This window comes from Callorhinus ursinus, unplaced genomic scaffold (genome assembly GCF_003265705.2).
Source record: "Callorhinus ursinus isolate GAN/ISIS: 27379988/994484 unplaced genomic scaffold, GSC_fseal_2.0 scaffold16, whole genome shotgun sequence".
Classification (NCBI taxonomy): Eukaryota; Metazoa; Chordata; class Mammalia; order Carnivora; family Otariidae; genus Callorhinus; species Callorhinus ursinus.
Window position 1 is genome coordinate 26,426,832 of NW_027397078.1, and position 12,956 is coordinate 26,439,787.

General features: G+C 46.4%; 2 protein-coding genes across 5 annotated transcripts in view; one reads left to right on the top strand and one right to left on the bottom strand.

Annotated features, from left to right (window-relative positions):
- Window positions 1–2,033: 2,033 nt before the first annotated feature.
- Window positions 2,034–5,672, top strand: KLHL34 (kelch like family member 34). The gene has a single exon (XM_025857500.2). The coding sequence runs from the start codon at window positions 2,558–2,560 to the stop codon at window positions 4,508–4,510; it is 1,953 nt and encodes a 650-aa protein (XP_025713285.2). The 5' UTR covers window positions 2,034–2,557; the 3' UTR covers window positions 4,511–5,672.
- Window positions 5,673–5,801: 129 nt separating this feature from the next.
- CNKSR2 (connector enhancer of kinase suppressor of Ras 2) overlaps window positions 5,802–12,956 on the bottom strand; it is a 278,839-nt gene continuing 271,684 nt past the window's right edge. For all 4 annotated transcript variants that reach the window (XM_025857698.2, XM_025857697.2, XM_025857700.2 and 1 more), the window contains 2 exons: window positions 10,765–10,961; window positions 5,802–8,113 (listed from right to left, as the gene is read on the bottom strand). In XM_025857698.2, coding sequence (XP_025713483.1) covers window positions 7,898–8,113; window positions 10,765–10,961 — 413 coding nt within the window. In that variant the 3' untranslated portion in view covers window positions 5,802–7,897. The remainder of the gene's footprint in view (window positions 8,114–10,764; window positions 10,962–12,956) is intronic.

The window sequence follows — 12,956 nt, forward strand, 5'->3', positions numbered from 1 at the left end:
ACGTGTTTAAAAAACTGTATTTATACTTTATCACTCTGAAATTTGGTTAAAGTAATCTAATAGTGTGTTGTACTATTTTATTTTTATCATACAGGAGGTCACATAATATAGTGGGGAGAGAGCCCTGGATTCCTGTCCAGACTCTGTAACTCAATATCCAAGTCACCCAGACAAATTGTATTCTCTCTGGGGCTCATTTGCCACATTTGTTTGAAAAGAGAAACAAGAAATTGCCGAGGAAAAGGAGAGAGTTTAGCTAAATGATCTATAGCATCCCTTCTAGCAAATTTCTAGTAGGTCAAGTAAAGGCCGTTTAATTTCACCATTTGGATCTGTGCACACTGAACCAAACTGGTATTTTATTTTTGAACTAAGAATTTTAGTACTTAAAAAAGAAAAACCAACCAGCACCCCGCCTGAATCCATCTGTAGTTTTAACATTAGGAATTCAAATTGGAGTATTTTTAGCCTCTGGAGTTTAAGCAAGCCCTTAACTTGAGCCTCTGCCTGCATTTTATAATTTGGCTAATTTAAGTCATAAAGCAATTCCATCTTTGACAAGAAAGCAGGATCATTTTACTAATATTTTTATGCACTTTAAGAATTCTAATTGGAGACCTTGTAAGTATGGATGGCATATGAGGCAGAAAGCGATACATTTTTATACTTCCTTGGACGACTTCTTCTTTTTTTTAAATGAAACACAGCCCAACTGTCAGAAATGCAAGTTATTTCAGATGCCCTCAAAAGGTTCACTTAAAACAGATTGCCAGAGGAGTTGCATTAGAAAATAGAAAAATCAATTCTAGATGAAAGCAAAACACAGAAGCTCCAAATTGGCAAGAAAGAACAGTTATATTAATCATTTAGTTATTTAAGAGCAGGATGGAGGAGATGGAGAAATGCTTTCCTAATGTCTCAAGATTGGGTGGTTTTAGTCATCATTTCTGTGCTGGGTACACCTTATAAATAACTTCATGAAAAGGGACCTTAGGAACCTCTAGCCTCTACCAAGCTTTGCGACCTTACTGCCCATTATCCTGTCCCAGCATTGAAGATGTAGCAGGCATTAATTAGATCACAGTCTGGAAAGTCAGGGAGAGAAACTGGAACGAATTATTTTCTTAAAGGGAAGTGGTCATTCAAAGGCAGAAAACCCAATCTCCTTGTCCACTTTGCTAAGGGATGGGTTGGGCAGGATCCAAGAACAGGAAGGGAGACCTCGGCTGGGGTCAGGGAGCGGGGGTGGGAGCAAATTCCCCAGCGCAGAACGTGAGACAAGCCAGCCCAGGAGACGCGGGCTGCCTCAGGAAGGGCGCAGAGTAGGCCCAGCATCTCGAAAGGGCGAGTCCGGGTGAGGGGCATGTTACCGAGCGCCGCTGGCGGGGAGCCCCAGATTCCCCCGGGCGTGGTTCCCGCCGGTAGCTCCCCGGCGCGCAGCGGCCTCCTGGGTGTCAGCGCGCAAAGTCGCCGCTTAATCCTCGCCCCCGCCAGATTAATTAGGGCCTTCTCAAAGCAGAAAGTTTTGTGCCAGGGGCTTCTTTCCCAGGCGCAAGTGCACCAGGGAGTCGACACTCCTCCGGCCCAGCCGGCCGCCTCTCCCCAGACACCACCAGGTACAGGGTCCCCGGCGACTCGTGCCCCTCCAGTGAGCGCCACCCGCAGCCCTAGCCGAGTTCTCGAAACCTCCCCCCCCCCCCGCCCCGGTGACCGGCGGCTCGTCGGGTCACCGGAGTCAGGTCCCAGGCCCGGGCCGCTCCTTCCAGCGCCCCGGCCCTGGGTTCGCGGCCAGCAGCCGGGGCGCGGGGCGGGGCGCGCCGGGGAGGCCGCGGCCGCGCGCTATTCCTGTCGCTGTGAGCTACCGGCATGTTATGTACGGCGCCCAATCATGCCTCCGACTCGCCGCGCTGACCTGCGCCCCCCCTCTCCTTAATCCCCCAGGCTTTGATTTGATCCTCCGCGCGGAACAAGCTCACCCCCCTCTCCGCCCCATACCCAGTTGTCCCCGGCCCTCGCGGGTGCCTGCACTGTCCGTCCTCCTCGTCCACCCCGGGAGGCCAGAGCCCTCGGCCCGCACTCCCCGGACGCCCCGAGCCGGGCCACATCCGCGCATCAGCGCCGTCGGAGATCCAGCACCCCTCAGAATCAGTCCACCCACAGCTCGGCCCTTCCAGGTGATGGTGCGTGGCCACTGCGGCCCCAGGCGCGCAGGTGTGGGCTCCCCAAACTGGGACGGGGAGGGGGCTTTGGGCAACGCGCTGGCAGCCTCGGCAGCAGCCAAAAGCAAACCCTGCTCCCTCCGGAAGACTCCGAACTCCGTGATCTCCGCTACTGGGAGCGTCTGGAAACCCCACCCGGTTTGTTCTGAGAGGGGTACAGGGATATCTGCAGGCCTGGATGAAGGAGCCCTGGGCTTTAAGCTGAGTAGGCAAAAATGTGCCCCTACTAGGGGCTCTGGGGCTCACGTAGGGGGCCCTGGGGCGCTGTGCCCCGAGATGCCTCTGGCCGTGCCCGGTGGGCTCCAGCCCCGGCCGGGCCGCTTCCCGCGCTGGACATCATGAGTTACTTCCTATCTTACTGTAAAGCTCATGGCGGCGCCCTACTCACTGGCTATCAGGCCCTACGCGCCGAGGGCTTCCTGTGCGATGTGACGCTGGAGGCCGAGGGCAGCGAGTTCCCGGCGCATAGGTCGCTGCTCGCGTGTTCCAGCGACTACTTCAGGGCTCTGTTCAAGAGCCACACCCGGGAATCCAGGGCCAGCGTGATCCACTTGCACGTGCCCTCCGCTGCCGGCCTGCAGCGCTTGCTGGACTTCATTTACACCGCCTGGCTGCCGCTCTCCATGGACACGGTGGAAGACACGCTGGAGGCCGCCAGCTACCTGCAGGTGACCGAGGCACTGGGGCTGTGCGGCCGCTACCTGGAGCGCCAGCTGGCCCCGGAGAACTGCTGCTTCGCCGCCAACGTGGCGGCGCGCTTCGGCCTGGCGCACACGTTGGGCGCCGCGGAGAGCTGCATCGTGCGCCACCTGCGGGAGCTGCTGCTGCGCGGCGCGGGCCCCATGGGACTGCTGGAGCTGAACCCCACGTCGCTCAAGGCTGTGTTGGGTGCCCCCGACGTGGCGCGGGTGCCTGAGGCCTGGCTGCTGGGTCTGGCACTGGCCTGGCTGAGGCAGGAGCCCGAGGCCGAACGCCTGGCCCACTGCGCCTCGCTGCTCGAGCGCGTTCGCTTCGGCCTAGTACCCGCCGATGTGCTGCGGCGCGTGTACTCGGGCTCTGGCCTTGTCCTGCCCGCCCGGGTCAAGGGCCTCATCATCCAGGCCCTCAACTACCACACGGCGCCCTCCCGCCAGCCGCTCTTGCAGGGCGAGCAGACCAGCGTCCGGAGTCCCCAAACCCGCATCTTGTTGGTAGGGGGGCGCAGGGCACGGGAGGCGGTGACCGAGGAGGTTGTGGTCCCCCGGGCGGTAGTCAGGGGCAGGGGCGCCGCGGCGGAGCCAGAGGAGGAGGAGGAGGACGAGGAAGATGAGCAGTTGGAAGAGCAGGAGGAGGATTGGGAGGTCACCCAGGACGTGGTGGCCTTCGACGTGTACAACCACCGCTGGCGCAGTCTCACGCGGCTGCCTGCACCGCTACTGGGGCACAGCGTGTGCACCGCAGGCAATTTCCTGTTCGTCCTGGGCGGGGAGAGTCCCTCTGATGGCGCCTCCTCACCCCTGGCAGACGGCGTGCGGGCGGTCACGGCCCAAGTGCACCGTTACGACCCGCGCTTCCATGCTTGGACGGCAGTGCCCGCTATGCGGGAAGCGCGGGCCCATTTCTGGTGCGGCGCCGTGGGCGAGGGGCTCCTGGCTGTCGGGGGTGTGGGCGCGGACGGCCAGGCGCTGGCGTCCGTAGAGATGTATGACTTGCGCCGGGACCGCTGGACGGCGGCCGGGGCACTGCCGCGGGCGCTGCACGGCCACGCGGGGGCCGTCGGGGACCGTGGCGTCGTGTACATCTCTGGGGGTAAGGCGGGAAGAGGCGAGGGCGGCGCGAGCAGCCTCCGGGAAGTGTACGCCCTGGGCCCTGGGGAGCGAGCGTGGAGAAAGAGGGCGCCCATGAGCACGGCCCGCTTCGGGCACCATATGGCTGTGCTGCGCGGCGCGGTGTTCGCCTTTCTGGGGCGCTATGAGCCCTTCTCTGAGATCGAACGCTACGATCCCGGCACGGACCAGTGGACTCGACTGCGACCGCTACCCTATGATCGCTTCTGCTATGGGCTGGCCGTGGTGGAGGAGACGGCGCTGCTGCTCGGTGGCCTCAAGTGGCGGGACTCGCGGCAGGTGCCTACCCGCAACGTGGTGGGCTATGACCTCGACCTGGACCGCTGGGAGGACATTGGCTGCGTGCTACCCTGGGCCTGGAATGGCCTCCAGTGCGCAGTGCTGCAGCTGGCTGAGGATGGGGATGAGGAGAGGGAGGGAGGGCTCGGCGAGGCGCCAGATTTAGTGCGGGGCTTAATGGGTTAGTGCAGTCTCCGGACGACAGAGGAGAAAAAGTCGCACTTAAGCAGGCTTACAGAGTAACGCGTGGGTGGGCTTTTCCTAAGAATGGGACTCTGGGAGCGGAGCGGCTTCTGAAGTTTAAGGATGCAAACAAGGGCTTGGTCGAAGAGGAACAATGCCCCCTAAGCTGAGAATGGGAGACAGGAGGGATCAAAACAGGATATATGAATCGGCTTCGGTGAGCTGGGGATTTCTAGGAAGACTCATGCTGGTCTAGAGATGGACTTTTGAAAAGAAAATACGGCCCTGTTTTCCCTCTTATAGTTAAAGTGTTGCCCTAGGTGCTAAACAGTGATTACTTTTGTGCCAAACAAGCAAGGCCAAAAATGTACCACAAGAAGTTATATATAAAACCCAGGAAATTGTTAGCTATACAGGCTGTAATAAATAGTCGGAAAAAGATGGCATTATCTGAATAAATAGTGAAGGGAAAGTGCCTTCATTAAATAGCATGAAGTCATTGTAAGGAGAACTATGATTTTATGATTCAGAACCATGTTTACAGTTCTGCTCTGATGGTTTAATATGAATGTAGAACTGAGAGGGAAAAAATCTCTAAGAAAGCACTTTTTTTTTTTTTTGAGAAAATATCCTAGGTTAAGTTTTTCTGTTCCTCATTCTTAACCCTAGCCTGCTTTTGCCCTGGCTTTAGGCAGTTCACTGGTTTTCAGTTTTATTTCAGCAGTCCTTAGCCATAATAATCAGGTTCTTCTGGTTACGTGGAACATCAAGCAAGACCCCAACTTCTTTCTTTCATTTTCTTTAAAAGTTCACTCTGCAGACATGCTGTCGGTTATATTTGTTTAAAAAAACCACACACACACAACACATTTTTGGCGGTCCCTCCTCCCCAACTTCCCAAGAATCAACAGAAAGGGAAGAGTAGGTGAAATTCTCAAGTTTGTGTCAGCTAAATGGGAAAGGAGTTTGATTTTGCAGGGTCTCAGAAAAGATCCTTGCACACACACATGGAACAGCTGCTGCTTCTGGCTTGGACCACGGATGGAGTGGCAAAGTTACAACTTGTGACTAGGGAAGGGGGTCAGGGGAGGGCGGCTCTATGATTGGGTCTCAAAGAAATGTGGTGAGGACTCTGTATGAATAAAGTAGGTGCCTTATAAGGATTCATTAAGAGCTAAATTTATTTCACTTCAGTTTACAGTGCTGCCTCTCTCCTAGATTTGAAACTAATGCAATAAAATGTACAGATAAATATAGTGTTAAAAGGTCTCTTTCATGCTAAGCTAGTCACGAGTCTTTTAAAATTCATTAGTTTAATTTTTACCATTTAAAACAACAGAGCTGACTTTACAAAAGTAAAAGCTGCTTAGTAGCAACACAGCTAGTCTTTCCGTCAACTGCTCATTCTATACAGGGCACAACCTTGCCACTGTATTCATGACACATCCATCAGGTACAGATATTTTTAAGTGAATGTACACATTTGGTCTAGTAAACATCAACAAGTCTAAACACCTGTAACAAGCACACTTCATTTTAGGACAAGAGGTTTTTTTTGTTTGTTTGTTTCATTTTGTTTTTTTACATATACAAAATTCCACAATTTAATGTACGTCAATATCCATGCAGTAAATAAATGTTTTTACAAATAGGTTTTTTTAAATGATAAAAATATTACACTAGACCCAAAATTCCATACAAACATTAATACATGATTTCTCATCCAGTTTGACTAAATATAGGATTACTGAAAATGTGCTGTAGAAAGGCCACTCTCCTGTACAGTGTGCAAAGTCTGCAAAACGATAGTGATTCAATGTTGGTTTCAAAAGCAACGAAAAAGACCCCTGCTGTGGAGTTTTTACTTTCTCCTCTACAGCAAAAATATTCACTGGCATATATCTGAACTCTTAGAGATGAAAGTACATTCACTGAGCTGTACAGGCAACAGTATAAAGCTGATTAGAAGTAGATTTTAGGATACAGAATAGTAAAGGAGGGTCCCTTCCTCCTCCTAAAAAAACCCCAAACAAACAGCAAATTGTGATTTGTACGTTATGCAGCCCGACACTAAAAAGCAGCACAGTCATTATCATGCTGTGGTCACTTTCAAAAACGAGATACTTATAAATGGAAAACATATGAAGAGGACTTTTTCACAGACTTCATCCACTCTATAGAAACAATTCATGAAGCTAGGAAAAACCTCTATAAATTCTTTCATATAATTCAATGTAATATATCTCTGAATGACCATTATCCTCTTGCTTCTCGGGAGAGAGGCACATTTTTTATTTTTCAACATTGTTGTCTACATTAGAACACACATTGTCCTGTAACTAAACGTATTTTACTTCCCTGCCTGAAATATAATTACGTAAGTTTAATTAATGGGCTAGGGAGAAAATTGGAAACTAACTGGAAAGGTGATTCGTTTCAGTTTATCCCTTGTTTTTTAGGAGCTGGAGTTTAAAAACATGAGTTTGGGCTGAAATTATATATATATATATATATATATATATACATACACACATATATATATATATATATATATAATCTGTTAGCTGCCTTTCTGGGCGAATTAGCTGTGTTTTACAAAATCCACTCTCAAATTCCTCTGTACACAATCAGTATTTCATCACTACAAAAATAAAGGAAGATTTAAACCAAGAAAATAAAGCAGCTCTATCTTCAATTTTGGTCTTAGTTACAAAAACATCTTACAAAGCTTTGCCCTGATACACCATTAAGTGTCCCCATAGATTTGGAATAGTATTTCCATTAACCAGCTTTCACAAGTTAACAGACTTTTAAGACGAATATTAGATACCTGAACTTTTCTTATGTTGATGCTCCTCTATTTTGCTTGACTCTTGTATGCACATCTACATTTCACAAAAATAAAACTACAGCATTAAACTTTGTGCAATGTTTAAGAAAATTCTTCGAACATTTTAATAAATATAAAAAAGGTTTAAATTCTTTCCCACCCACAAGGATGTCTGCACCTGAAAAAATGTGATTTACTTTTGAAGTCTTGTTTATATAAAATTAACTTAGAGGGAGAAAAATGACCTTAGATAGAAAACTGCCTTTTTGTGGTTTTACTACTTGAAGACCACCTGTCTTCAGAGTTGTTTGTAAAAGTTAATTTTAAGTCATTGAAGACAGTTGATTTTGCACATGGTAAACATAAGCTGAGCACTAACTGCATATAAAATATACAAATGCTCATTAAAGACAGTGGTATCATGACCATATATGGTTTGTTTCATATGGTTTGGTAACATTAAAGTTTAGCTTGTCAAGTGCCCCACACCGATATAAAACTACGTCATACACTTGTTCAAAGTGCCAGAAGGTACCAGATGGCCAGAGGGCAGAATACACTTACACATGTGTTTCAATGTACGAGTGAGTGTGTGTGAGAGAGGAAGTGATTGCATCTACTTCAGAAGAAATACTTAATGGGTCATTTGAGGTGGTGTTTTGACAGATATCCAAGAAAAGATCCAGGTACATCTGCTTCCATTGTTGGAATTCTTTAGATGTCAAGTCTGGATTGTCTAGGACTTTATCAATAATGGCTACTTCCCCTTCTCTGGCCTGAAAAGCAAAAAGAATTCAACAGTTAAGTTGGATATAGACTTTTTTCACGTTTAAAATAAAAAGTTAACATGCAAATCTTAAGAAGCCCATAACAAACGGCTCTGGTATGGTATGCTCAAACCCAGCTATTTAGGTTCAAATCTTAGTGTACTTTTTTCTACACCCAAGGGTACGCCTGTATTCTCCACTCCGTGTGCTTCATTTCTCTGGGCCAGTCTTGTTTCCCAACTCTGTCTATGGAAACGTTCCTCATTCTTTAAGATCCAGTTCAAATGCCTACCATTTCTTAAAGCTCTCCATCAACAATCGGAAAAAAAAAATGTTTTCTCCCTCATTTATGTCATCCTAACACTTTATCCCTGCCACTGAGTGGACTTACTACATACTCTGTCTTGAGTTACTTTTGCACGGTCCTATCTTTCCTGCTAGACGGTTAGCTCCTCATACTTGCACGAGAGGGAGCATGGCCCTCCTGTCACCACAAATATATAATTCTTGCTGTAGGAATGTCACGGCTCCCTTCCTGCAGCACTGGGGGTCTGCAATGCAAAGGAGCTCTCCCTTCTCTGCTGGAGGCCGGCTCTCAGCTGAAGAATGAGCTTCATTATGGGAGAACTCAACACAGCACAGCTGTCTCCTGTGGGAGACGTGAGTCTTCCAGGTGGGAGGAGGGGGATGGAAGATGAGGGGTAAGACAGTCTGAGAAGCTAAGGCCTGTCTTTTATGGGCTCACAGAAGGGGCAGGGAAGTCTAGGGAATGTTCTGCAGGAAGTAGGAAGGGAGAGCTGGGTGGGAAAGACAGCAAGGTGCCTAAGCAATTGTTCTGGTCCTTGGGGCCAGATGGGGACAGCGGGGCTGGGGCCGAGGATGTTGGGAGTCACCCTGTGCTCGGTGAGCAGCCTGTTACAATTCCAGGGACTACACACATCCAGGGTTGCTTGGGCAGTCATCCTTCCCTAATGCGAGATTCCTATCCTCTGTCAATTTCTCACACTAAAAAGTATAAGGCTCTGTAGTTCGGTTTTATCAACGAGGGGCATTTCTTTACAGTGACTTTTCATCATCTTTGCCCCAGAGAGTGGAGCGCAGCCTCACACCCCCGGTGACTCACAATACTCAGTGAACTGAACACTGGCAGGAGCTCAAATTCTTTGCTCCTGGAAGTAAATGCTTTTGGGAATCTAGAGCATAAAAGACAGGTGTGAGGGGCTGAGAGAACAAGACAGAAGCAGGTCTTTAAATACATGTGAGCCTGACCGGCTTCAAAATGCCTGTCTGTTTTCACAACCGGACAGTTTGGATCTGAATGGGGTGGGGTGCTCTGTAAGGTGGGGAGGTGAGGTCATCTTTGGAGTAGGGCTGGTCAGCAGAAACATTCTTTTTTTTTTTAAGATTTTATTTACTTATGAGAGAGAGAGAGAACGCGGGTGAGAGCAGAGGGAGAGGGACAAGCAGACTCTGGGCTGAGTGCAGAGCCTGACACGGGGCTCAATTTCAGGACCCTGTGATCATACCCTGAGCCAAAATCAAGAGTCGGATGCTTAACAGACTGAGCCACCCAGGTGCCCCTAGCAGAATTATTCTTATGAATTTTAGAGGTCTTTTTAAGATTCTGGCCTTAGTTACCAAAAGACCATTAAGTCGTCCCATGGATTTGGAATAGTGCTTGCATGAATGCCAACTGAAAGCTAATGGACTCTGAAAACTTGGCTGCTTGCTACTGGAAACTCTTTTACATCACGCATTTTCTGTTTTGTTTATCTCTTTGGTACTCATCAATGCTTCAAAATCACCAAACCTCAGCAGCACACTATGGATCTGAAATATTTCCCAAAGGAGCCCTTTGACCTTCTGGTTCCTGAAATTACTGCACCACATACTCTGTACGGTAAGTCTTTTCTGTTTTTGATTTTTCAAGGGTGGAAGGCCCGCTTAGGGAGAATTTGTATAACAGGCCCTCTCCCCTCAGACACACACAGTGAGGGGGTTCTGTGGTCTGCCTCCCTCTTCAACTTTCTGCCTCTCTGCGCCCCTCTCTTCACCACCTCCTCCCCAAACCAAGGGTGGCATAATAAGGAGACTGGAGGTAATGTAGGCACTTATGGAAACGTAGAATAAGAAAGTAACATGTGAGTTGGGAACGGATAGTGTAAACAGAACAATTATAAAATTTGTACACGGAACATGAATCACTGTGGCTTCACCCCAAATGTGCTGCAGGAGATAGTCATGAAATATCTCAAAGCCTTTTAGGGCCCACTACTGCGTTCTGCATGCATGCTGTGTTCTTTTAATAACTATATTAATAACTACATGGCATATTTATCTTAGGAAAATGAAAGACGGAGGAATAACACCAGCCCCACGTTTTTGAAAATAATTTCAATTACATCCTGTTTTCACCTAGAACCAGGTCATATAACATTTAGCCAATGCTTTGAGATGGTAATGAAAAGTTAGGGTTATTTCCTCTTTACCAATGCACTTACAAGATGCTAAAGGAACAGCTCAGCTTCAGGCTCTTCCTGTTTACCTGCCCTCCCCTCCACCTCCCCATTTTGTATTTCTTCATTTAGAGTATCTGGTAATCCACTGAGCTCAAGAATGAATCTCTTGAAAGGAATTTCTCCTTCCATTTTGTATCTTACCTTTAAAGTGCTTTTGAGAATTCTCAGCCTGTGTAGTTTGTCATTCATCACAGGGTCATTACATCTCTTTATAAATGATAGCTTGTATTCCATCTTGGTTGAAATGCGGTGTTCTCCCAGCGGTGACAGACTGGCTTGCTCCAATGCCCTGTATAAATCTTGCAATGAATCTCCTAACTTTTCTTCCCTACTTTCACCTGCAATGTCCAAAAAAAAGAGAGAGAAATGAATCCAGTGTAATGGACAGTTCATGGACACTCCAAAAATCTACTAAAAAAAAAAAAAATCCAAACCATCTGAAAAACAGGATAATGAATGATTGGGAAAACACTATATTACATTAAAAAAACCCCCACAGCTGCTAGTTATATTAGGTAAGATTTCTTAGAATGGTCAAATAATAAGATGTTTGATTAACAGAATATTCTCTTAATAGCAAATCGCCGTACATATCTTGAGTCCATTAAATTCAAAGATAGAGTACAAAAGGTACACAACACAGAAACAATCCTGCACATAATATTTTAACACATTAATGAATACCCTTTATCATTATACTGAGAAGCAGAGAAGTGCTGATTAATAGAGCTCTCTTGGTTTAGCAATATTGAATGAACTGATTTTTACATTGTTCCAGACTGCATAAGATGGAATGGCATTCACTGGAGTATATCTGATTATAAAAATCTTCCAATAATGTACCAGAGAGGATTATTAGGTTTCATGTGACTGCCATAGTAATGCCTGCCACATTGTAAATCTAGTAAATGATCATAAATTATCATTAATAATAATGCTTTAATTAAAATGAAATATGAGAATGTTTATATGCAAATGTAAGGAAAAATCTGGCACATACTAGCAGAAGCTACTTAGCATTTGTAAGATCTGGGAAGGAAATACTCCAATTAAATGTTTTTGAGAAAAAAAATTAGAGACTGGTTCAGTTAAGGATCTTAGATCTATTTGAATAAATCAAACTCCCATCTTGTTCTTTAATAGTCTGACTACTGATGTCATTTCTTTCTCAATAATGATAAACAAAGATAAACTCGGATTTTGCTTTGAGTGGTAGATAGGATTAGGGCTATCTCAAGTTTCCTTTAATAGAGAGCCAAAGAGTACTATTTGAGGAATACTAATTATATTGGCTCAAGGAGTACACATGGAATGTTGTTCATTCCACCATGGTCCATGTGAATATTTCAGGCTTTCTGACATAGCTAAAAAAAAAAAAAAAAAGACTCCCTAATTGCTAGTTGCTAATAACGGCAGTTAACATTTATATGTGCCAGGCAGAAGGGTAAATGATTAACATTCATGGTCTCTCTTAATTCTCACAATACTGAGAGGAGATCTATTTGATTTTCATTTTATAGCAGGGAAGAACCTTGCTCAAGGACATACTTAGTAAGTGTAAGTGGTGGAGCCAGAATTGCAGCTGGGCAGTCTGGCTCCAGAATCCACGATTTTAACAAGAATTTCATACTGCCAATTTTGTCAGTGGTCATTTGGACTGTGTATGTAACAGTAGGCGTGGATGAATTTGTGAGAATTCCTTCAAGAGGAGCATTCTAAAAAACTGTTTGAGAGTGTAACTAAAACGGCCCCCAAAGCCCATAAACACAGTACCTTAACTTGAAAGGATCACCTTTAGCAGTAAAAAGTAGCTTCATTTCAGTTTCATATTCAATTTTTGGTGCTGCTGCGGAGGTTAGCAACTAATGATCGGTAGGGTTATTGAGTCCTTCCATTAGAAAGTTCCTTGTTATCATCAGCACATGCTATCATTAATCCCTCTCTAACGAATTTTTAACTTCCTAATCAGATGCCTAAGTTAGAACTATAAACATACAAAAATCCCTTTTAAACAACAGCTTTTTAATTCTCTGTTGGCTCGTCCTTGGATGTCGGCAACACCTAGAGGATTTTGAGGGACCGGTGAATGGAGGACTGTGAAAAGGAGGAACTGCTTTTGGGGGTTAAGAGCAAGATCGAAATAAGATGGGGAATTTTGACTGAGGATGGTTTGGAGCCAGGAAGGCACAAAATCGTAAGGTCATTGAGAGTAACTAAATGGGAGTTGTAAAAACAAGGATACATAGGAAGAGCATAATTCCATTTCATACATCATAGGCCAAGAAAAGACCCCGAGGAATTATTTGGTAGTCATCACTCTTTGTGCCTCAGGG

What these genes read in the sequence shown, in the direction of transcription:
- KLHL34 (XM_025857500.2), top strand. Translation starts at nt 2,558, where the DNA reads ATGAGTTACTTCCTATCTTACTGTAAAGCTCATGGCGGCGCCCTACTC.